Source organism: Coturnix japonica, chromosome 23 (assembly GCF_054131305.1).
Source record: "Coturnix japonica strain WE chromosome 23, WE-NBRP24, whole genome shotgun sequence".
NCBI classification, from domain to species: Eukaryota; Metazoa; Chordata; class Aves; order Galliformes; family Phasianidae; genus Coturnix; species Coturnix japonica.
Genome location: NC_140685.1, coordinates 8,031,418 through 8,057,636, shown reverse-complemented (window position 1 = coordinate 8,057,636; position 26,219 = coordinate 8,031,418). Strand labels below are relative to the sequence as shown.

At 39.4% G+C, this 26,219-nt stretch overlaps 1 protein-coding gene across 4 annotated transcripts in view; it reads right to left on the bottom strand.

Annotated features, from left to right (window-relative positions):
* The window catches only part of SMURF2 (SMAD specific E3 ubiquitin protein ligase 2), a 49,585-nt gene that overhangs the window by 3,832 nt on the left and 19,534 nt on the right, over positions 1 to 26,219 (bottom strand). For 2 of the 4 annotated variants that reach the window (XR_004309184.2, XM_032448212.2), the window contains exons 2-19: positions 25,136 to 25,174; positions 23,549 to 23,657; positions 19,483 to 19,512; positions 17,700 to 17,833; positions 16,528 to 16,593; positions 12,834 to 12,918; positions 11,487 to 11,570; positions 10,562 to 10,764; positions 10,314 to 10,398; positions 9,164 to 9,322; positions 5,673 to 5,883; positions 4,770 to 4,873; positions 4,260 to 4,374; positions 3,626 to 3,804; positions 3,018 to 3,155; positions 2,660 to 2,780; positions 1,674 to 1,875; positions 166 to 241 (exon numbers count right to left, since the gene is read on the bottom strand). Coding sequence is in view for 3 of the 4 variants with exons in the window: in XM_032448212.2 (XP_032304103.1) it covers positions 166 to 241; positions 1,674 to 1,875; positions 2,660 to 2,780; positions 3,018 to 3,155; positions 3,626 to 3,804; positions 4,260 to 4,374; positions 4,770 to 4,873; positions 5,673 to 5,883; positions 9,164 to 9,322; positions 10,314 to 10,398; positions 10,562 to 10,764; positions 11,487 to 11,570; positions 12,834 to 12,918; positions 16,528 to 16,593; positions 17,700 to 17,833; positions 19,483 to 19,512; positions 23,549 to 23,657; positions 25,136 to 25,174 (2,140 nt within the window). In the remaining variant the exon portion in view is untranslated. The remainder of the gene's footprint in view (positions 1 to 165; positions 242 to 1,673; positions 1,876 to 2,659; positions 2,781 to 3,017; positions 3,156 to 3,625; positions 3,805 to 4,259; positions 4,375 to 4,769; positions 4,874 to 5,672; positions 5,884 to 9,163; positions 9,323 to 10,313; positions 10,399 to 10,561; positions 10,765 to 11,486; positions 11,571 to 12,833; positions 12,919 to 16,527; positions 16,594 to 17,699; positions 17,834 to 19,482; positions 19,513 to 23,548; positions 23,658 to 25,135; positions 25,175 to 26,219) is intronic. The other 2 variants (XM_015879567.3, XM_085523049.1) reach the window with 1 other exon arrangement.

Sequence of the window (26,219 nt, the reverse complement as noted above, 5' to 3'; positions counted from 1 at the left end):
TGATAAGGCCAATGGCACTTCATATAAAAAAAAAAAAACAACGTGCAGTTTTCATGCCTTTACTAGTCAGCAATAGACAGCATCTATGATGTCATAAAAGGAAGAAGCAGTGCTAAAACACAGACAGCAAATCCACATATCACAAGAGACCTGAAGAAGTCTTACCAGGTATGAGCTTTCGGCAAATTGTTAGTGCTGGCATCAATCTGGTGTATTGTAAATAGTCTTGGGCCTGCAGCACCTGAAAATCCAGAAAAGATCTCTACTATTACTACTGCATCACATAGTTGGAAATTGCTTTGTTGAACTTCAACAAGGAAAGACAGGAACAAAATGCAAAAAAAGGAAAAGAAAATAAAAATGAGAGTGGGGAGAGGAGCTACACACAGAAGCTGAGGCCACGAAGAGTCAGAGTCTGCCCCTCCACCCACACACAGCAGCCATGCTGTTATTTCTCTCTCTGCAATTTAAACAAGAACAAAGCTCTGACAAGGAAAAAAGTAAGACAGCTGTTTTATGCTGCACTCTGTACAACTGCAACACTACTGAACGTCACTTGTCCCACTCCTCCCATGGAAGGAAACTTCTGCAGCTCTATCTGTCCTCATAGTGTAATGGGCACTGAAGAGCAGCCAAACTGGACAGAATTTTCATAGATACCTTTTTAAAAAATAATTTTGTGACATTACCTGACTGTACAGAGTCACACTGTCTCTTAAGTACAGCCATAATCTCTGCTAAACGAAGGACTGCAGCATAGCAGACTTCAGACTCAGGCAGTATATGCTACAATCCCACCAGGCCAGAAGAGGTCACAAATGCCCTCACCTCTGTACTTGAAACACTTAAAGTAATCAGGGCCTTCAAAACTCAGTTTTCCTGAACTTCTAATGTTCCTGAATACTTTAGAGCTCAAGAATAGAGGAAAAGGACAATGAGGTCTTCTACCTGATGAGGAGATGATGAAGAATAAACATTTCTGTAGCAACTGGCTTTTGTATGTGGCAGCTGTTGCCACAGAATGTGCTCTCTTGGGATCTTCTACCTATTAAAACAGACTGTGGTCCATGTTTCCCTGGGCTGTTTCCTCTCATGAAGGGGTGAAAGATGGTAACCACAGTGTTAACCGAGCAGTGTGGGTTACAGCCAGAGCTGCTGCAGCTGAGATCCAGAGCTCTGAATGAAACTCAGAAAACAGGTCAGTAATAAAGTAGATTGTTTCCTCTGCCAGGGCTGCCTGTGATTATGTTGCTTTTACAATAAAAACAGCCCAGATTGCTGAGCGCCTCTGCTGTCAGAACCACAGGAACATTTGCTCCTTGCTGGTGTTTGCTGGTCGCAGAGCTGTGCAGATGATGAAGGTTTGCAAAAGAGAGAAATGAAACAACAGTCTTCCAGGAGAAACATGCAAAGAACTCTGCTAGGATTTCTACTGATCAGAATGTCTTGCTAGAAAGGGAAAGAAGTGTGCAGCTGAAACAAAAGAACTGGTTACAGCTGAATTCTGAGAGCGATGAACAAACTCACAACAAGTCTATTTCTGTGACCATTAAATATTCCTCTGAGAAGTCATGTAGCAGCCAACCAGCCTCATCTTCAGCTAATGCTTCTGTGCTGCGTCTTACTGCTTCCTCCAACACAGGCATTTGCAGTTACTTTGGGCAGAACCTTACCTTGCAATGCCTTGAAGCCCTGCAGAGGCACTCGGGATGAGCCAGTCACAAACTGGAGAAGTCGTGCTCTCCTCTCTTCATCAAAAAACTCCACAGCTTTCCAGAACCATTTCACAATGTTGCTGTCTGGGGTACAGTGTTTTAACCTAGTATTTGCCTTCCAGTCATTAACATCAATTTTTCCAAGTCCACAAATGATGAGCTGTAAATTTAAAATACAATTAATGATTAACTGTTAATTAGGAAAAAAAAAGAACCTTCACCCTCCTGGGTTTAAAACACAGCTGGCTCACTGCTGAAAAAGAATATTTGGGATAAAATAAATGCATTCAATGATATTCTGGTACAGGAACAAGAAGAAAGCATTAATAATTTAACTTGTGGCCACCTAATACGGCAAAAAGATCAGCCCAGCAGCTGACTGTATGCTAGATTTCAGTTTCAAACCAAGCCTGAAATCTGTGGAATTTGTCTTGAGATGCGATCTTGGGGATGCTGATACTGACATTTTATAACACACTTGTTGGTGACAGAACCTCTCCTCACGCTGCATTTACAGGGCCAGGTTAGCCTGGCTAACTCAGCTCTGCAAGACCACATAGCTGCCTAACTCTTAAGTCAGTGCAGGGCACTGGAAAGACAGCAGGGACTGACAGCCTGCTCTCCTGGTTTTTCTTTTTTAAAAGAAGTTTTTTAATTTATTATTATTTTTTAAGGTACAGAAAAGGGTCTCCTATCACTTCCACAGATGCTACGAAATGCTGCGTTGAGAATCACTCTCCTGGTTCTCTGGAAGATGCACACCATCCATGTCAGAGACTGTGTGACCTGGTAACCTCTTATACTAACTGTATTTTTTGTAACAGTGCACCTGCAAGACCCCTGGAGCACTGGGGATACAACCTCACATGTTCCTTAGTCTCAGAAGACTGCCTGAGGCTTTTATTATTACACTTGACAACGTAACATAACATTAGTGTACTGACCTCTAACTCCTTCTCATCAAATGTCTTCAGCAGATGTTGTGGGATTACTTCATTAAATCCCTTCTGTAGAGCCAGAAACTGAGCTTCAATTCCTCGTAAAAATCGCCAGTTTACATAAAGTCTGCAAGCAGGTTCAAATTGGATTTGTGAAAGGCATATTCAAACACAATAAACCTGCAATTTATCCAGACCCCCAGAAATAGCCTTAATGAGAGGAAAACATAACAACAGAGCTATTGCACTACCACCTAGAAAGAAGGAAAAGAAGCCACAAAACCCGTAACACTTAATTACTTCACGTGCATAAAAGCTCCTCCCATGGGAAATACCAGAAACGCTGAAAAATCCATTGCTGTACCTGACATATTCCTTTTTGTTTTCTTCTGTCACTGGGATGCTTTTGCCATTAGGTTTTAGTTCATGTTGAATAATTTCCCCGTATGCATTGTGTTCTACACAAAACGTATGGTCTAAGACTCCTGTAATATCATTCTCACTGGTGGAAAGAAACAGGCAAGTGACTCAATGAAAACATTCCACAACTACATTACATCCATAATTCTTTTGACAGACAACAATATTTAGTTTCTGAATACCATTTAGAAGTACTGCTTGGAAACAAGAGGTGAACATACATTTTTGCTATATTTTAAGCCATCATAGAACTTTAAATGTTATGCTTTAGTAACACATTAACTGTCATTTCCAAGCAAAAATCAATACACAAACTTAGGAATAACTGAGCACTTTACAGCTCAGTATCCTCTTATCCTCCCCCCAAATTTGAATACCTCAAGCATGTTAAGCCTTTAAAGAAGCTGAATTTTGCACATAAGATGTTTGTTAAATCTGCCTGAGCAGGAGATGATCAAAACACACCTCATCTCTTATCAACAAGCATTAGGAACATGTATCACATTAACTGAGACATAATTCTAACACTAAGATATAGTGCACAGTACATACAGTATCCAAACCAAGCTGTTATGAAGATCAGGGTCAACCAATTCCATATCATCCAACGTAATTGGCTTCCCTAGCAACTGCTTATAGAAAGGCAACGTGAAGCCACCATCAATATAGTGTCCATGAAACACAGCCATTCCCATTATCCGTCCAACAAAATGGAAATATGATAAGTGTTCCTGGAATTGAAAGAAAAGACTCAGCAATTCACCTAAATACAACTCCTAGATTGTATTCGCTGAACGTTTAATTAAATTTCAATACACCTTAACAACAACAAGGAAACCACCACCACCCAACACATAACCAGAGCTGTTTGATATCTTTTTTTAGTTTGTTTTTATATACAGCACACTGGGTACGTTGCTTCAAGTCCAAAGTCTTACTGTTAAGAATCAAAACAAACTCCATTTCTCCCAAAGGAAACATAAAACAATATCTTACAGAAAATTAAGATCATTTGAGATGTTTCTTTGATCCACACTAAAAAGAAATTATGTTATTTCATTAATTTAGTTTCTAGCAATATTAACACGAGAACTAGATTCTTAAATCTAGAACATTATTCTCCACGTGTACCTAACTGCTGGGTCACAAAAGCATCATTTTACTTAACTCCTATTGTCAGTCATACCGGGTTAACTGCAGAATCTGGGTTGATTTGCAGTGTGTAGATATCATCTCGGGAATACTGGAAGAGCCCATAGTATGGATTCAGCATTTCATGTGACAACAGGTAGAGCCACTCCCTGAAGAAACAAGAAAGAAGAATTTACTGCATAACCTTAGATAAATCAATTTGCATACTTAGAATCTTTTCAGTCTTTTCAAAGGACAGCTATGCACGTGTAGAAAGCAGAATTATTTTCACTGGTTCAGTAAGTGCATCTGATACAGGTTGCATCAGAGACACCTTTGGTAACGTGCATTTTGATTTATTTACAATAACTTCTCCTTTTTTTAATGCTTTTTTTTTCCTTGAAAAGACTATCTGAGATATATACACTCTTCTGACATACAGCGTTACTAGAACAAATAGAACCACAGAATTTTAAAAAAAAAAGAGTCGTTGTAAGTTTGGTTTAGGAATCAAAGCAGTGCAGCTGGTGGGGCTGAGGAAAGGGATGGAGGACACACTGTTTACCTGGCAACACCTCCATAATCAAGGCCTTCCTCCCCACGGAACTTTATCATTAATCGTTTCCATAGATCTTTTGGCCTCATCTTCATGACTTGCCTGTAGGATTCCTGTAAATACACAACACATTCTTTTATTAACTGCTATTTAGAGACAAGAAGCTACTACTGCTTATTAGAAACAAAGGGAGTCTCAGAATCTAAGCCCAAAGGGGATGTTGTTTTCCTAGAGACTGCTGTTTCTCCAATCACAAACTGTTACATAGCTTTCTATAAACGTGATAATGCTTGTCAAGTAAAAAATAGTGTGAAAAGCAAACAGTGGGACTTCTACTGACCAGAGGATATGCAAACCTTCACAAAGCATCTTAAGATGCTTAAGCATCATCAGCACCACCGCCATCCCAGTAAATCTATGGAATTATTGCTCTATCAGTAAGACTTCATCAATACAATATAAAAAGAATGCTAAAGAAAGAAACCAAATGCTCATTTTATAAATGGAATTAAATCAAAGGTTTTATTTATGATGCCCCCAATCTTTGGTTTTGCAGAAGAGAAGTGGCAGGCATGCCTGGGACGCTTCAGAAAAAGAATATAATAATTTCCACTCCTTTACAGCAGCATTTCTCCCCCTTCTTTTTCCAGTTTATTATTAAGTGATTTGACTGTCTCCATTGGGAATACCAACACAAATATTTCTTGGCTGGAAAAATGGTGACAACGCAGTGGGGCTATCATGTTTGTGGGTGGAGTAAAAACACAACAGGGATGGGTGGGATGGGTGATAAAGTTTTTGAGACAAACAGGCTTCAGCATTTTGTCTAACTGAATGACTTCTTCAGACAGTTATGGATAACCCTCCTCCCCTTCCCTCAGTGTTAACAAATGGGTCAAGATCTCAAATTACCTCAAAAATCTCTTCCCTGGAGACCTCAATACGACAGTGGCCAGCTTGAGGTTGCTGCTGTGACAGCTCTTGCCTCAGGATCTTGAGCTTCTGCACCAGGTCTCGTTTGTACCTTGGCACAGTCAGACATTCTGCCTCATCTGGAAGCTGACACAGGGACACTACCTGCTGCTGCTGCTGGTGCTGCTGATCTTTAAGTTGATTCTGGCGGCTAGAAACAAACACAGCTGTTTGCAGATATTCAAGTCATACGTCTCCTGTTTTCTTCATGTGTTTCTTAAAGGTTAAGTCTTAGTAACTGACGTACTTTCGATTTACTATGATTACTGTGATTACACTAACAACATTCAGGCCTAGAAAAAAGTAAATTCAGAGAGATTTTATCCTGACTAAAGACATATGCTTCTGTCTTTCTTGGCAACTATCAGTTGTTTTTAGAGTTGGTTATTTCTATTAGTAGTACTCTACAAAGTATGTAAAAGGTTACAGCACGATATAATAAGGTATTAACCATACAGTTTTACTACTAAGCTGCTGACACTGAATTTCTCAGATACCATTTCCATATTTCCTTTGCGTGTTTTGCCTTCCTCCAATTTAAAATTCAAGGATCAGCCAAACACTATGCCTCTAATCTACACTCAATACCATAGTCTGTTTTAAATGGCTTGCATGAAAAAGAGTAAGCTTACAAAAAGATGTTTGTACTGGCAGCTTGGCAAGGACCTTGTCCCTTGTACCTGGCCTAGTCTGGACCACAGGAATGTGGGGAGCTCACATGTAACTAACTGGCACAGATAAGCAAGTATTTTTACTAGCAATTCTAAGAGATTTTGTAAATCTGACTTCTTACTGGACAAAGTCAGTTTTGAGCAGAGATGTCCTTTCTCATGTCACTTCTCAAGTAGGCCTTTTTGCATGGCTTAGCTTTTTAGTATGGCACTTCCAAACAAGAGGACAAAAGCTGTATTTCCCCTAAAACTTGAAAAGCCTCTGTGCAGGACATGTGATAATGCCCCAAACTGACTGGATAAATAGGAAAGGTCACAATTTAGATATATATTTTTTTCCAATGCAACGTCAATTTATTTTTTTTCCAACAACAAAACCAAACATATGAGACAGAACCTCACACAACTTCAATACCACTTAAGATTTCAGTCCATTGCCTGTTTTGAAACAAAGTCTACTGAGAAAGCTCCCCTGACCAACCAAACTTCATTTCCACCGGGCTTTCACCACCACAGCATTCATTTTTGGCAGTTAAAAAAAGAAGTGGGAGTGTTCCCAGTTTGCCCTGTGGTTCTGACAGCCATTCGGTTATTTTCAAACCTTTTATTTAAAGTTAATTGGCACGAACCACATTCAAGTGAAATTTACTCCAGTCTACAGGGATCATCTATATCCTATGTCTTACAAACCTACCATCTAGAAGCCCCTGCAGTGACACACATTTGGATCAGCTCAGCAACAGCTGAAAGCTTATTCTTAATAATATTATCATTTTACATCTGGGCTATAAGAAGAAAATAATGCACAGCAACCCAATTCTGTCATGATGCCCTAGGATGCAATACACTGGAAATCAGCTTAACTGATTCTGTGAGATTCAGTGTTCACTCGACTGTTTTTAAATAAAGCAACCTTAACTTTATTCCTAAGCTGACCACATCATTACAATAAACAACAACTCATATTTTAAAAGTCAATCCCAAGAAACCAAGTCATTACAACAGCTTACATGGATACTTGATGTGGTTCCAGAATACAGTTCCATGTCATTTGTGCTACGTGCCCGCTATCCTTGTACTCATTATTAGTTCTAAATATGAATCTCAAACTGTATTTAATTGATTAACAAATTAGAGCAAAATTATTCTGTCTTCCGCTTTTTCAAATTCTGGAAGAATGACCTTATGAAAATATTCCTTGTATAAACCTACAAGAAAAGTTTAAAATATATACTAAAGTGAGCACACAGCGGTACCACACTGCACAGTAACCTAGACATGGAACATGTTAGTCTTAAAGAAAACGCAATCTCTGAAATAAGCATGAGTTCAAGATGTATGCATCAAATTAAAGCCATCTAAACCAGCAGAACTAGGAGAAAAAAATAAAATGTCATTCTCTGTATAAGACTAAAAATAATCAGTGTAGCATTAGCTAAACAATCCGCAGTGCTTGAAGTAATTAAATGTAATTTCTTCGTTTGTTTTCACAGCTGAATGAGTATGCTTGATTGTGTGCTGTACTTTGAGGATACAGCTAAGTACTTTTCAGGTATCATAACTATCAAAACCTATCATGAACTTTTGGCTAGCATTTTAAAAACACAACTGGATAACAAGCCTGATTATTTTCATAACTTGTAATGCCATCACTGGAAGAACAAACTCCTTTACTCAGCTTGACAGAAAACTCGGCATTACTGGAAGCACATTTTTTATTACAGCTTTGAACATAAAACTATCCCACCCAAATACTAAACTTATTTCTCAGATAATTAAAAATGTCAGGCCAAAGATATATTGCTTTTTTTTTCCTAATAACAAATGAGGTGAGCTTAACAATTAAGTAAAACAAATTAAAAAGCTTTCACATATCCTGTTTGGTGCAACAAAAGAATAAACACCAGGAAGGATTTATCAGGCAGCAGACTTTGCTGATGACACTGCTGGTTGGATTTCTGAAAACCTTCCCTAATGAAATACAGATGTACAAATGAGAAAGAACTACTACAGTGTGCTTACATTTAAAGAAATGTAATGTGGTTTTTGAAAGACAAAGTGGATTTTCTAGATGAAAAGCTATGCATTGTCCTGCACAACAGATTAACACAGCCACTGTGTCCCTAATGCTACTGAAAATAAACCTACCTGTGAAGGAACATGTTTTAAATCAAGTTCAGTTAACTAACTTTCTGTGCTTTAGGAATCTCAACTAGTCTTACCTTAAAGCTGAACACAGGAGCTGAATTATTTCTCTTTTTCTCTCAGGGGAGTAGCTGGGCACTTCTATACCCTTGCCTACCTGAACTCTGTATTGAAATACTCCATCACTGAAAGCAGTACTAAGCAAAAGGCAAAGGAAAGAAAGTGTCTCTCACCACTGGAAAAAAATTCCACAGGCCAGCCTTTGCATGGGAAGGCACTTACGTCCCCCCTCCCTCCTGGCCCCCACTCTTGGCACCATGACAGCCACATTCCTGTCTATATACTGCTAGAGGGATTTGTTCGTTTTGCTTTTTGGTTTGCTCTGTGGTGTTGTTTGTTCCTTTTTCTTTTTTTCAGTTTCGTTTTAAATACAAGTACAGTCAAACCATCTTTGCTATGTAACAGAGTAGGCTGGCAGTGTGTTCCTGAACATCACTGTTACACCTCAGGTGCTACTTAATGACAGAATACATCTCAGTACAAAATCCAGCGCACCTCAAGAGTCACTTTCCTTCCTCTCTTACATTCAACACATCCTGGAGACTTTAGACTTACTTTAAGACTAAATGCAAGTTAGCAGATAGCCGTGGGTCTGTAAACTGCGTTGTCCTGTTGTTATGGTCAACAAAATAAACTCTGCCTGTTGCCGTATTTCGGATCTCCCATCCAGGAGGCAGTGGACCAAGCTCTTCACAATTGATGTTGCTAAGATCCCTGTGAAAACAAATATAAAATGAAAAATACCTCAGCATTTGGCCTCTGAGCCAAACAAGTGTAAATGTAACAGAACAATTCCATGAAGTCTGAGAAAATGTATTGTTTCAGAAACTTGATCTGTTCAGCTGGAATCTCTACTCCCAAGGTGCAAGCCCACCAAAGAAAAAATACACACCCCAGAACACTTGCTGTAGGGAAAAAAATCTTATCAAATAGCCTTCGTTTGTACAAACCAACTTCAGATGTTAAACTAATACAGGCTTTGAAACAAAAATAAAGGCCGCTGCCACATTTGCTAAAATGGAATTGCAATTCTACACCAATTCTGACAGAAAACATTTTAAAAACATCATTAGTCATGTAAGGAGCTCTGAATCACATGTTTAAAACTCCTACAAAACAGAACTGTATTTCGGAAGAGCTACACCTTCAATGAAGGATTACACATGGGACATGTGTGTGCCACAGGTGAATTTTGCCCCCAGGCTTCCCAGAGGGAAGAAAACAGTTTTCTAACAAAATCTTTCAAACATTTTTTTAAACATAAGCACCATGACTCAGCTCTGCACTGAGCAACACCACCTACACTGGTCCTCAGAAAATCCTGCTGAAAACAGCACGACCACATTTGTTTCAGAGGTTCACTGAACACAAACATATTAAGTGTTGAAGTGTATAATTCACACCTCATATACCACATACTGCCAAGAACCATACTTTCTGAAGGTACAAGTCCTCAGATCCCCCAGTGTCCTATGGGCTGACAAAAAGACAGAGCTCAAGGACAGAAGGGCTGGAAGATGTAGGGCTGAAATTCATACAATTAACTGATTCTGGGTGTTGCATATCTATTTTAAAACATCACTGTTCAAATAATTTTTTAGGGGCCCAACAGGCAAAAAATAAAATACTGCACAGAGGGCTCCAAGGACAGCACTGGGAACTGCTTTGATTTGACAACTTAAGGATATTTCCAGCATTTTCTTACCTAGGTACTCTTGGATCATGCCACGTACTAACACCAGTTTGAGTATGCAGAAAATAGACCTGACCTTGCTGAGTCGTCCTTTGCTCTGTGAAATCAACACAAATTAACAATTATGAGAACCAAATACATAATACAAAAACTCACAGACCAATTGCCCCAAACTAAGGAACCAAAGTGATCTGACATACAGAAGACAAAGCTCATTTTCCCAGTTACCCAAAATATCTAAAATCAACTAATTTACATACCATAACCTTCAGGTAAATCAGGAGGTGTGTGCAAGTGTGTCCTGCTCATGTAATTCCTGTGCCTCTGCGACCTGACCCTCCTCTCTGCCAGCCGGGGATCTGATGACTGCCCACATGTGGCACCATTTGTTCCCGTAATTGGAGTGTTCTCATCCACAAAACAGCTCAGTGGTCTGCCTGGACTGGAGTATTCTGATGCTGGCCTGTTGGGAAAAACATGAAAATGACTTGCTTTTTGTAACAGAATTAATTGACATTTCTGTCACCATTACTTCAGAAAATCTGAATTAAAAGCTGGTGTAGAGACATTCATGCATGGCAAGCAACTAGAGTGCTTGCTGAAATGTGTCCTGCAGAAACTTGAAAGCAGTCATGGCATGGCAAGACAACCTCCCCACTGTCCTTTATATGCTTTTGTCTCAGTGTTACTAAAAGCTTCATCTAAAGGCTCTTAGAAAACTTAGTGGGCCGCAGAGCTGCGCAGTCGAGCCATGGACCAGTGCACCTTGCTGATGGGCAGACAGCTGTCCTGTGCTTGCTGAGTTCATCCCAGAGTAATTAGTAAACCTTCACCTACCCTATGGTCTGACCTAATGACATGACGGGATTAAGGTTACATCAAATGCTCACAGTGAGCAGCTCCCATCCTAAAAAATGAGAGTGCTGAGAGTAAGATTATTATTATTTTCTACAGCACACAGCCCAGGCTTTCTCACCTTGCCTTCATAAGCCTCAGAAAGCCACGATGTCTCACTCCTTTTAAGGAAGTGCTCTAGCCAAGGACGGTGGAAATGGGCTACGTGTTTGCAGAGGGACACTGGAATGCAGAATACCTTCTGGTAGACACTTTGACTTCCTTGTGGTCAGTGTTCAAGGACAGCAGACAAACATCACCACATGCACAGTCTCCTAAACAATTTCTTACCGTGTTGGTCGTTCCCACTGAGTTGTTCTTGTAATATGATTTAAATACTGGATCCTTCCAGAAGCAGTTCTCCTTTCTTCCCACCTACAATTCAGACATGAAGAGATAAGGCAATGAGTGGTATTTCCAGGAAACCAGGGCACAGAATGTTTCCATCATAAATGCCAACTCAGGAAGACTTACACTATAATGAATCATGTTAGCTGAACAAGGTAAAAGGAAACAAAAGTTCAACTGTGAATTAATATTACATGCTTTTCCCTTAGAACCAGGCATATTATTAAGAATATCACACCTTCTAGTTCAATAAATATCTGAATTTTAATTAAATTCAAATAGCCGCTGAAAATAACTTGTTATTTTTCTAAACTTAATAGGATCTATGGTCAATAACAGTCAAGTCCCCTCACAGCACCTTCATGCGATGCTTTATTTCATTTTAAAAGTCACCATCAATTAACAAGGCTTTTTCATTATTGATATGTTTGCACTCCAAAATACATGAGGCTGCACAGCTAACTTCACAGTCACACAATTAAACATACAATATTTATACAATGAGCATTTTTTACCAATAGTTTAAAAGCATTTTCAAAATCACACTTGACTTCCTCATATTCCAAATTAACAAAGTATTGCTGCTTAGAACCCAGATGATGATTTACATTTTGAAGCTGATCACCTGATGAGTTTGTCCTGTCTTTACCTGCCAAGAATCACACTCAAAGGTTCTGTGTTTGCTCTGAAAAAGTTGATGACAACACCAGAACCTTAAACAGAGCATATTTTTGTATTTGCAAAACTGTTTTAGGTGTTAATGATGCCAATAACTCTCATATGGAAAAATCAAAATCCCAAGCCCAGCGCTTGGGCAGGTAAGGACGGCAAGAACTCAGGCGCCATTATCTTTTCCAATCATGTTTTCTTCGTGCTTTACACGAGAAGCACAAGTTTCTACTGCAGCACATACAGCTGCACAGCTCTGTAGGACACAGCCAGGTCCGTGTGCTCACAGCATTGCAACAAAACTAACGTATGGATGAAGCCAACTCGACAATGTTGATTTAACATTATCTTAGTGTATCAAGTAATTTAGAAGGTATGTTTTCTTAAGCATATTTTTAAAATGCATTTATGCATATATGCCACCAGCTCCTGCTTTCCAAAAAAGACAGGGGTCACACTATTAACTATTCTGTGTAACCTTGCTGGCTAATTTACTACTCCTAAATTTGAAATCTTGAGTGTGAGAACAAAAATAAATTAGGTCATTTATACTTCAATTTCCCATTACTGCAGCAGTCCTTTGTGTGAACTGTATTTGTGGTGATAGTAGAGTCAGCTTACCCGTCTGGTAAATCATTATCAAACAAACGACTGCAGTCCACAACTTGTCCTCCCGTGCCTATTCGGTCTCTGGACTGAAGACTTACTATTGAGATAATAAAGGAGTCATTAAAGATATGACATCAGCATGTGAATTACAGGTGCGTTTAAAAAGAGAAACAGCATGATTTCGATGACTAAACTGAACCATGATCTGTGTATTTTTTCTTTTCCACATGTTTTCACACATGTTAATACTCCACACATTATTTAAACAGATATAGTATAAAGAATATGAATGCAAGTTAAGGCAGGAACAGAAGTTCACTCTGAAGCTGTCATTAGCTTTCCCCTATAGGAAGGGGACTAACATACCAAGCTGTCCCGATGGACAGAATGGCTCTGGCAGCAAGTGGGCTGTACTAGTGTCCTGCTGGGGCCAGGATGTACTGCTAACACATTTTTGACTCCTTACCACGTGTTTTATGTGCACACGATATGCACACATACAAAACCAAGCAGAACTGAACTGCTGAAGTGCTGTGTGTTTCATGGGTTAGTTACTTTCAGACATTAGTGGTAGGAAGTGAAACCAACACTCACACAAAGCAATGCTCAGCACCCTGCAAATTCCCTACTGCCCTCAGCAAAACTGAACTGTGTCACCATTGGATTTCTTTCTAAAATGTTGTAATGAATATTTACATCTGAAGCCTTTGTGCATAGTACAATTATGAAAACAGATTTCTAGAGATAGCCTTTGTTCCCAGTATCATAATTAGCAAATGTCTAATCTGACACCTTATGACATCTGCATTGCTGTGAGTTAGTTTTTAAGATGTTTTATTATGCTTGTAACAATAAAATGAGTACTTAATAACCAAATCTGTGCTGTGACACATTTCTTGAGGTGATTACTGTGCCTTTGGACAGCTGTTCAGGCTCTGTCTACATGCAAAGTGGAATAAACTTCCAGACCTTAATTTATACACAACCAAACAGTCACTCAGATCACGCAGTTCAGCCATGATAGAACACCACCTGTAATTTTGCCAGGGATGCTCAACTGTCAACGACAGCACGCTTTGAAGTATAAGATTTTGGGCCTTCACCAGACGAACCCAGGAGCCCTGCAGCACCTGCTTGCCTTATTCCTGATCAGTATTAACTCCTTGTCTTCCACACTCACAAACACTACCTGGTAACTTCTTAGAGCAAAACGTACCTTACATTTAATTTCAAACAATACGAAATCTTTAATTAGGTATTTGTTCTGCAGCAAACCCACACATCACAAGTTCACATTGTTGCATGTAGGCAAGGTTTGGCAAGCAATACACACAGACAAAAATGAAACTAAACAAAGGCAATTACCTCCTCTTTGCCTACGTGAGGACCAAAATTTGTGCACAGCTTCATTTTGTAATGAGTAAGGACTCATTTTTTCCTGCACCGCCACATCAGAAATAAAATGTGGCACAGAAGACAGCTGCAAGATTAAGACACAGTTCAGGTGCCCTTTGCATCCACTACTCACAACTGTTCCCCTCTTCTTCCCCCCTTTGAAGACTATCCCAAGTATTTATAATAAAGTTTTTCTTGCTCCCTGACCCAAATTATAAAGCCACACCCACTGCATTTGTGATTTCTAGGGCTACTATCACCTGAAGAGATCAATGACATTTTAATACTGTTTTCCCATTTGGCACAGCCTCCTCATTTAAAACAATTTATCATTAAAAGGACCGGGAGTACATTTACATCTTATTCACTTTGTTACTTAATTTTAAAAGATTTCTCCACCGTGTAACAACTGCAGTGGAACCACCTGACTTAGCCAGGCTCATTCACTTATTCACCAAAATTGTATTAGCAAAGAAAGATTAGCAATGTAAGAAGATTAATAATGATATTTCCAACAGAAGAGACAGGAGTCTCTGCACTTTGCTGAGCGTGCACTAAATTAAAACACAGCCATGACTAAGGAAACCTTTCTGATGATAACAGCACGAAGCACAACATACAGAGGTTTTCTAACAGTCTCTGCAGTAACCTAACAAGCTGTGATTTTTTTGTAGGCTTAATGCATGACCCAGCAGCTCCTGCTAATTAAGGACAGCCCCAGCAGCATGCCAAATGAACAAATGCTTCCTTGGCTGTACCACTTCTCACAACCACATCAGCTTAAGCCGACTGGTCAGTCTGGTTTCTGGCCACCTGGCTGACAGCTGCGTATCTGTGCCGGAGTGTATGTGCCATGCCCACACGTGGCATTTGAGCCAGGTTTCCTATGTGGCATCCCAGCAGCCTTGAGATGCTTCCACTTCATTTTTTGTTTCCTGTTTAAGGCACACATATTAATACTGCTCTTCTCAAGACAACAAGGATGCATGCTGTGTACTCTGGAGGGCAGCATGAGAGCATGTGACGGTGTGAGGGCACAGTCCCTGCTAGTACCATCGTGCCTGAAGGATGGATGGCTGCAGGCAGGGGACATCTCTGCTGTTTGGAGCAGGCCCTGAACAAGCTCTTTCTTCATCTGCACTCAAATTGTTCTGAAAAAGCACCACAGAAAAACAGAACAAAACAAAAATCCCACACAGATGCACACAGCCTGGGTGATCGGGGGACCAGCATACTGGAGCAAAAACTACAAAGCAAGCTGAACTGCCTAGGAAAACAACTGGTTTATCTTCTGTTCTTTTGTGTAAGCTCTCACGAAAAATGCAATGTTCAGGAATGGTCTGAAGTGTCAGCAGTGCACCTACAATTCCACGCTTCTACCACCACTTGACCCTACTGTGCCACCTTACTGTTATCTGAACACCATGCAAACACTCACAGATCAGATGCTACACAGATTATTAAAGCAACATGGAGAGATAAAGCCATAGGTATTATTCAACAGGACCTAGAGGAAAGCTGATTGTTTTTTCTAGCTGACAACACAGAAAATACTTGGATATTACTTGAGGCAGGAGTTGAACATAAAAGTGAACACACAAACTCGCTGTTTTTCACCCCTACCTCCAGAAACTCTCATTAACATCTTGCCAGAAAGACTTTTTCTCCTCATCTATCTATTTTTGACTTCTGAATGTACCTATTCAAAACACTGTTCTCTGAAACGACTCACAATGCACCAAAAGGTTTATGAAGTCATTTGTGGATGCTTCATTTTTTCCACTTTGTCAGGTTTAAGAAATTTTTTTTTTCATTCTTAAATTATTTAAGGCTCACGAGCAATAGAATGATGAAGCACAGTTACCAAGACTGCTGACAGGCCTGTTAATACCACAAAATGAATTGACCAAATAGGCCCGAGCAGAAACCCACTCTTGCTACAGCAAGATGTTCTAATCTTGCCCAAAATATACAGGAAGCACGACTTTGCTGGAGCTCTCAACAGACAAGAAATTTGTAGTTCAAGGATTAAAGTGCTACTTTTCTTTACTGAGAAATTCAACAATTCCTAAATAGTCTTCATCCGACCTCTGCAGCACCCTCAATGTCCCAGCGCTTACCACAGTATGCATCTTATTTTTACAGTTGATAATTCTCTTCATACACACTTTTATCTTTGGGTACAAATGTCTCTGGCAGTAAATTCTGGAGTTAAAAAATAAATAAATATGGAAACTTGGTGTCTAGGAAGGGTATTTCTACAGCTACTGTTCGGCTCCAAGTGAACTAAAAGATTAAAAGCCTCACTTACCTACTATCTGTCCTCTAACAGTGTCATTGTCATTTGGCCCAAGCTTGCACAGATCCAATCTCTGGTCTACAAAACAAGGACAAGCAGTGTAAGTCATATGATATTTTGATGTCTTTGAAAAACACTCTGAAGCACCATCAGAACACAAGTGACCTGAGCATAAGACAGTAAGAACTTCAAGAAGGGAAGCAAAATTCAAGATTCTGGGCCTCAATTTTCCATAATTCTAAAATAGAAAACAAGTTTCTGAAACTTCTGCCCTACTTCACAGAGCTCTGTTAAAAGAAGCTTACTTCACATTTTACTCCCTTGACCTGCAGCTGCCTTAAGGAGCTCATGGTAGGTCATCTCACAGCACAGAGCCAGCCTGCAGAATCAGTTCATTTGTTACACACTGTATCAGCAGAACTTCATAAAACAGAGCAAAATATACTGAAATGCTGTTATAATGAGAGAGATTTTAAAACACAAATTTCAGTTCTGACTTTACTTCAAGCAGGTTCCCTGCTGATAAACTCAGAATGCTCCTCTGCCAGCAAGTAACCTGTTTTTTTTTTAAATGACCTTTATTGGCAACCACGATTTTTCCATCACAAACAACGTGCCAAATTTTGTTCACAAGTAAGAATGCATCGTGACTCATCAGTGTAAACAGCACCCATTAAGATAATGATGAAACAAGATCTTACACATTAATTAACTTTTTCAGATGTATTACAACATCTGAACAACTCCTCATTTTCAACATTTTATGACAGAATTTACTAAGTTAATTTTGAAGGCCCGGACATTTTAAACTACAACTTTTGCTTCAAGAGAGGATTACCCTTTTATCCACCCTGTGCATTTTTGAAGGTAATAAAAAGGAAATTTGAAGGTAATCAGAATCTTTCTTCTTTCAAAATTCCAACACAGCCTTGAAAATGCACAACCAGACTGCATCCCTGAATCTACCAGTGCTTTCATGAACTGGGCAAAAGAACTGGAAAGCCAATGGTAAGTTCTGTTCTCTAACAAACCCATCCTCAGCAACAAAGCACAGTTACAAACTACCAAACTGTTTGGAATATACAAGCTTCATAAAAACAAACACAAACTCAATGAAGTGTCACTCTTCAACATTTCTGCACATCAGACATTTGAAAGAGAACACTAGCATTTAGCTTACTTACAACCAGTGTCTTTAAGGCGGTTAATTGCGTTTGAAAGAAGTCTCACACAGCCCAGAAAACCAGCTCCCTGCTTTTTATGAATCTTCTTGTGATTCCACACACTGATCGTTATTGAATCCGATTTCCCAATATACCTGAAAAATGTGAAGAACAGTTTTGTGAATGACATTTACTGAATACTTTGAAAATACTCCAGAAATGACCTCAGGAGAAAAAAAAATCATCAGCCATTACATTAAAAACTGAACACACGCTTTACTTGCGAGAACAACTCATCTTTAGATCTACACATTACACTGTAACAAAAGTACATCTCATGAAGGAATTTACTAGAGCACAAATTAACCTAAAATCCTGATTCTGAACAAAGGCACTCATAAGAATCCAAAGTCTACGACAAACTGTTTAAAACAGCATCCCTGACAGGCTGGCCTGGCCTCTGTGGCCACATCTCCTCAAGGCGATGAACATGCTTTGATTCATGCCTACATTCAGCCTAATGGAAAACCATGGCAATGCTTGTGGAGGATGTATTTGTTAGCAGCACTAGCATGGAGAACATTCAGATACCAGGACAGAAACACTTCAACAACCATCTGCAGCATTCCACCTACTGCTTTACTCAGACTATTCTTCCAGCCACTGAGAATGCAAGTCACCCTACTGCTCTTCTTCTTCACTTGGGAAAACAGAAGGTAAACCCAACTGCAAACCTGCACTCAGTAAATCTTCAGAAAGCTACTGATTATTACTAGGAAAGCTTCAGGAAGGCCCAGTTTGAAGCACACCTTACTTCACAAGAGTGACCCATTTCAAGAAGTTTATAACCATATCTCAGTCAGTAAGAGCCACACACCCCAGCTCAAACACAAACTGTGTCCTGCCAACACTTCTACACAAATACTATGAGAAACCCAGATCTGTGCCTCACCCACACACTGTAGGCTACTGCATCTTTGCTTCTTGTTTGTTCGCTTGAATCTTTGCTCCTCCGAAGCAATTGCTTTGTGAGCTAGTCTTGGTTTACAGCAGACAACTTCAAAACACCTATAATATACCAGTAATTGCCAATACTGAATAATATGAGTAAATCATAAGTCCAAGAGAATGAATTTGTATCTACGCTTAGAGACTGAGAACCGCTCCCAGATCACAGATTCTGGCCTTCTGCAGTTCAGTTCCAAGTAGTACTTCTCTATCTGTTTTTGAAGGAAAGATAATCAAATAATACAGCCAGTCCCTACACTCCCCCACTGACAAAACACTTCATTGGCTTCAACACATCTGAGTAATTTCATAAAGACACAAATGATAATGTCAAGGTTGGCAAACCAAATAACTGATCTAGCTTTCACGGTTAAAAGTTACAGCTCTGACCATGTAAGCTCTCAGTTAACATTTCTTCCTTTTTCCTTTATGGTACAAAACTCAAAGCAGAACTTTTGAAGTTTTATATAAACCACCTGCAGACAGGGACTGATCCAAGAAGCAGAAGACAGACAAGCCCAATGGAGGCACACACACACATCTACAATTAAAAACAAAAACAAAAAAATCCACAACTGACACAAACAAAACCCAAGGTTTTTGGAAGAGGAAATGAATTACATAATACAGGGTAGATTTTTGGCCTTACAACCTTGACAATGCCAATTTTGCATAGAGAAACGAGATGAAGATGGGTATTCACGTGCACAGTTGCAGTTTACAATGTTTCATGTACTTAAAATAAATTCTTATGAGAACAAGCTAAGTGCGCTTAAAAACAAAGACTTATCATGACCTGTCTTGAATTTTCCAGTTTTCCTTGTTGCTTTAAAAAAGTCAAAGGTATATGGTTAAACACAATTTCACAATACAACAGTTTGAATAATATGCAGAACAGCTGAATATACAACACAGTTTCCAAGAATTACTGAAACATTTCAGGGTGAGGTTCTCATGGTTGAGATGTAGACAATAAACCATCCACACCAAACAGGTGAGGACTTCTACACAGCTACTTCACCTGTGTGAAGATTTTTGCACCTGAAAACCTGCCTGATCCACTCATTTAAAGGAAATAAGCAAGGCAAGCTGCATTCACCAAAAGAAAAGAGGGGAAAGAAAAGAGAAGAAATAGTTCAGTAAGTGCTGGTTGGCTTCATAAGGAAATGCTGCATCTATGTCTCTGCATAATTTCAGGCGTGAAAATATATGGCTGCATTTAGAGAATGGTGGTAGGACAAGCTGACATTCCTGACTCATTTGGTGGATAAGTTGCTTTTGTTTTACATCATTTGGCAATAAAGTTCCAACAAAAGCCTTAGTTAGCAATTTTGTTATTAAAAAAGAATGTTCCAAAAATTAAAGTGAGCAAGTTAAATGAAACAAGTCCATTTTATTGGATGCTTCTCTTTTCCTCCTTATACTATTAATTCAAGTTCTTAGAGGTTTTACTTATTTACTTTTGAAACTCCACTCCAACAGCAATATCAATTTCACTGCTTAAATCCTTCAACAAAGATAACAGTATCAGTATTAATGAAGTGGAGATGTGGAAATTCAATTTCCATATACATTTTGTTAACTGCAGAGCATCTGGTCTATTTCCCTGCATTTCCCTAATCTGCAAAGTTAGGGCTTCGGATGAAAATCACGTGTTTGGAAACGTTCTGACAACTGCCTATTCTGAGCACTTCCACTGCTCGACAAAAATAATGCAAATGCCATTTTGGAAAGCTGCAAAATATTTTAATCAAATGTACAACACAGAGACAATTGTTACTTTGTCTAAATAAATTTGTCTTTGCCAGCATAGCACTCCTCCTGTGCCAAGATACCACGCTCAGGAAGGTTTGGTACCATGTAGCATTGTACACATTTACCCTGAAGAGTTCAGCTTGGTAGAAAAGCAGAATGAAGAAAGTGGAAAAAAAAATATTCCTGAAAAAACACATCTCTTCCTGATCACAAGCCAGATGTAATCCCTCCAGAAAGAGAGAAAAATGCAACATCAAGAGGAATGAACTCAGGCTTGGAAGCCAGGAATTCCCTACTTCTAATCCATGCTGTCACTTAGGCTTTTTTTCCTTTTATGAGCTGGACAAATTATTTAGTTTGTTTCTGTTTTCCAATTTCTGTGGTGTTTTTTTTTCCACATTTGTTTTTCTGTTTGTTTTAAATATAACAGCAGTGTCATCTTTGAGATATCAACTGTTTTCAGGCTGAAGGAGAAGAGAAATAACAAAAAATATCATCCCAGATTTTTCCTCTTTCTCCACCCTGACATTGCTCTCATCTCTGGGTGCAACTGAGGGGTATTCTGAGCACAACAGACACACCTCAGTGGTTCAGCAAAGACATGCATGTCTGCCATGCTTGAGCCAGATCTGACAATGAAGGCCAAACCAGAGCCAGCAACACCTGAATGCAAAGGGCAAAAGCTTCACCACATCGATCTAAACAGCCACATCAAGGAGACCAAACTGTTGCACAGTGATGGTAAAGGAGAGCAGTGGTTCTGCTTGGGGCAGCGCTGCAGCTTGAGAAAGCAGAGGCACAGAACAGCACTTGAACCTGCAGCAAGGAGATGCCGGGGAGCAGAGCAGTCACAGGAGCTGGGAGAGGGTACAGTGAATGAGCTGTATTGGAGTGGTACAACAAGGAGGAAAAGCCACGAATCCTTGCTAGATGCAGACTGGAAGGCCACAGAGCAAGGAGGGGGCCAGAAGCAGACGAAGGCACAAATATCTTTTTAGGGGCTTGCTGTGCCACAAGGCTAGAAGCTGGCAGAGAAGGCTGGAACAGACCAGAGAGAATAGGTGAGAGTGGGAAAGCTGTGGGAGAGACTGAAACTATGGAACAAGGGTGAGGAAGGGAACAAAAACAATTTGGTATGGTTTAGATAGCATTCGAATGCTTTTAGTGCAAGAAGATCTGTAGACACGTAAAGTCTGGTTATTCAAAACCTTGAGAAGAGCCCTTAACAATAGGGAATGCACAAACAAGCCCGAAAATAAGGAAGGGAATACATCCAGGGCAAGCATGGTATTTTGCTGACATTAAACTGCATTCAGACAGCAACTATTTGGTAATTTCTTTCTGGAAAGCATCCCATGTTTCCCCCTCTACACACACCCATCTAGACTTAAGGATCACAGCATCTCACTAATTCAGCTGCTTCCTTTCACAATAAGGAATTAAGGCCACGTAAGGCAAAACCAGAACTTATTTTGTTATTTATAACACTAAAGAATTCTTAAAAAAAAAAAAAAAAAAAATCTTATACAACAGTATCTATTATGCTGATTCAGGTTAACAAAACAAAATTCCCTTGGACTTAGCCAGCTAATTCAGACATTATTCCATAAACACACTGCAGCAGATCCATCTTAATGTGCCATTTTCATATGCCATTACGTGATACACAAGATTAGCAGCAGTGTTAACCTGTTACACAAATCCTGGACAGGGGACTTCAATGAACACACTTACAAAGAGACAGCATTACTGCATGCAAACCTACAAAAATGGTAGGAAGAAAAGCAGGACGTAAGAAAAAGAAAATTATCTACACAACTCTACCTTCCTCTAGTGGATTTCCTACGCTTTGTGGTGGCAGAAGCAAGCAAGAGGCATTCTGCCACCAAGACTCCATCGGTTATGCTTGGTGTGCAAAGTATTTCCTGTAGCAGTGGAAGTGTTGTAAGTCAAACCAGCGTTCCCATGCAATGGTGTGTTGTCAGGGTAAACATTAGGAGTCTAAAAATCTAATATACTATTACTTTCAAAGAATGAGAAAATTAATTCCTGCAGCCTACCAGGTCTTCCATCAGGTGCTCAGCAGTAGAGTGATTACTATTCTTACTAATTTTTTTTCCCCAAAAAAGGAAAAGTTCATTACCTGATTATCTGGTTCAGATAAAGAGCTGAGACCTGACTCACCTGATTAAAAAGTCAGTTATCTTAAAATACAGGACAGACAGTGAGCTGTTGTAGATCAAACAATTGACCTTTTATCACTGTTTCACATGAACAGAACCATGAACACAAATGAGATGGAAGAATGAGATGAAGCTCAGGGAACCTTTAAGGAAAACTGCATTTTAAGTAACACGTACAATTAATTTTAGTACTGTGACACAGAGATGGTCCAAATTTGCCTCAACAAAATATTCTGCCAGGAGCCCCTTTTCTATCTCTGTTTTGTATAAAACAACACAGACCGTGATCACAGTCTTGCTTCAAAGCTAAAACAACTGAAGCATCCAGATACAAGTTTGATTTGTTTTATAATAGAATGCAAAAATACCTTCTCTTCATCCTTCCCCCAAACTATATTATACCAAGTACTCTGTGCTTTAGGAAAACAGAAGAAAAACACGACATATACATGCCATACTGATAATACTGCTCAAATACACAGAAGGATGTTCAAGCAATGATAACAACGTACAAATTGGTAATAAAAGAACATCTGAGACAGGAAGTGATATAAAGGAGAGAAAAATGAACCAGAAACAGAATAGGATCACAGTGCAGTGCTACAAAAAAAAAAAATACAATGAACAGTTTGAGGGAAATAATGTTACTTACTTCACTTTACAGGTATCAATATGAAAATATTACTATAATACCACAGTACGCACAAAGCATGTTGCAGACATCATCACTAGAAAATCAAGTACAGCATTCAGATTTCAAGGGAAATGAAAATATGATTTTGACAGATGTATTTTTCACACAAACTAATAAACTCTGCAATTTTTGCCAGGCTGTTAGTAGGGCAGTATTATGAACATCAGACAATTTCTGTGTACTTTAGAGGACTGCACTTCAAACCTTTGGTTATCACTGTTACCACCTACAGGTCATAATGCTGATTCCATTTTGGATCAAGTGTATTCTTCACAGTATCTGTAGAATGGCATTGGCCAGATCCGTCCACCACAACCTTAGCAAATGGATCAGGAAGTCCTAAGAGAAAGAAAAAAATTAGTAAATGGATCAGGATGCTTCAGAATCCTAAATCACTGCAACTTTTTTTAACATACATACATTAATAAAAGCCATCTGCAAATTAAAAAGTAAATCATATTTCTTGACTATGTTATAAAATAATTGCATGGTGTATTAAGAACTGGAGATGGCTTGATTTTTAAGTTATTCCACACAACTTTTTCTCAGCGTCTATCACTATCAAACACCTGGGGGAAGGAGGGGGAGGAGGGGTGGAGAAGTCTCTGAATACCTTCGTTTCCTTACTTTAGGATTGAATAAATTTTTGGTATATGAAACATTCAGCAAAAGGTACAGTAAGCAGAAATGCAGTCTTCCTATTTTAAAGGCCAATTGTAATCAGTATTTTAGTTGGCATTTGTATTAAAGGAAATAGTCTATAGCAAAGTGCTTTTGAGGTCTTTCTTTTTCTGCCCGTTTCCTGCTGCATTTTCTCCCATCTTAGTACCTCAGAAATACTCAGCACAAGTTCAGTTGCTAACAAAACTCTGTGCAAAGACAGTACTGGACTACACAGCCGAGGGTGGGAAAGAAGCAGGACCAGAGCAGCCTACAATTAGCTCTGCTGCAACTGCTGTCCTGAGCTATTAACTGACCCCAGAAGGGATGGTCCCACCACTAACACCGTTTTTCCCTCACACTAATTCCTGCCCTCATCTGCATGCCCAGTGACTCAGCTGCAGGAATTGCAGTGGTGAAACATTATTTGCTTTTTCTGTAGTGTAAGGTTTGCACCAGTGCTGCTTCCTCAGGTGACTCACACGGAGCCAGTCTGGCACCAGTGGCTCAGGGCTGGTGCCAGACATGGCAGATGGGGATAAAGGCAATGCAGGCGGGCAGGGAGGGGCCTGCTGGGATCCATGCTGCCGACAGGCTTAGCTGCAGCATGGAACTGTTCTTTTGAAAGCTCAGTTCTGATCTTTTGAATTCTTCCTATACCCAACATGAAGGCAGCAGGCAGGTGATGTGTGTGTGCATGCCTACAGAGCTAGTAACATTCCTGTCTGCCTTCTTCATCCTCCTTATTAATTAAAATATAATTTCAGAGTACGTAAGTATTATGACACAATTAATAGCTGAGATGCACTTATATGTCTGCTGGACAAAAAGTTCTTATATTAAAAACATTTTAAGTACATTACACTAATGCTGAAAAACATCATTCGCTTGAGAGAGTAAATTTGTTTCCCAATCCCATAAAAAACAGTCAGAAGGGGAGAAGGAAAGTGTTAATGTATTTGGTTTAATTACTAGTATGGATGCCATGTCATCCAAGAAAAAAAAAAGAAAGTAATCAGAAGCCCTGAAATAAAATGGAGCAAAAACATTACAGATCCCCCAGCACAACCACCAAGATCTCAGGCAAACAGGGATTTACTGAACTTGCATAATATTTATCCCAACTCTAAATGTTTAAAACTTGAACAGCTACTTACGGAAAAAGTCCTTTTTCACCAAGTTCTTTGCGCACAGTACTGTAGAAAAACAAGAAATGTCAAATTAAGTTTCTGGTTATTAATACCAACAGCATTAATTTACTTGCCCAGCATTCTAGAAAATCCTGCTCAAAAGAACAGGAACGAACATAAAGGAATTGTGCTCCTACTCCATTTCTATTGTCATGTAAAAGAATTCCGGAAAGCTGAGCCACAAGTGTCATCTTTTAGCACTTCACCTGTCAGTACATTGCAGGGAAGCCATACAGCCCTGCTTTCCTCAGGCCGCAGCCTCACATGCATTTTTCTCCCTGGTGTCAATGTTCCTACCTTTACCTATGGAGTGAACCACATCACTGCTAATGATCTCAGTACATGGCAGCATGAACTACTCTGCCAGCAGAATGAGTGGTGTTCCACACATCAGCTCTTCTCTGCTCTACAGAACACTCACAGCTCTCACGGTATCTGAGCAAACAGCAAGTGAAGGCAGCTCATCAGCACTGTCATGGAGACTTCCACAGTGGGGCAGAGAAGCACCATCCTAAATAGCTTTGCATGCTAGCACAGCCCAAGTTACATATTATTTTATATCAATGGAATGAATGCTTTCCCAATTTTTATGTGGCTGTGTTCATAGAGATACTGATTTAGAGAAAGCACTTTCCAAAGGAATTCAGCACTGTAAAGTCTCACTAAAACTGAGTTCAAGTCTAAGAAACGTCTGTGTTCCATAAAACAGAAGGGGATATTCATTAATGACTGCAGGTAGTCATAAAACAACCTCCTGTGCATTGACATACACTGTAGGAAAGGCATTTATAAGTTCCCAGGAAAGTTTCGGCAAATGAGCTTAATGCAACGTGATGCTAACAACAACACTGTTAATCCAAAATAAAAGGAAAAGGGTCAAGAAATAGTTCTTCGTCTCAAAGTCATAATGAACCTCCTAAAACATTACTGTATTTAAGGGATTTTAACCCAGTAAGTCTCACTATAAACAGTCAACAAATGGTACCACACTGATAATGTGCTGAACATGTTGGGTAATGCTGATACCCGGAGTTCAACAGGAAGACTGTAA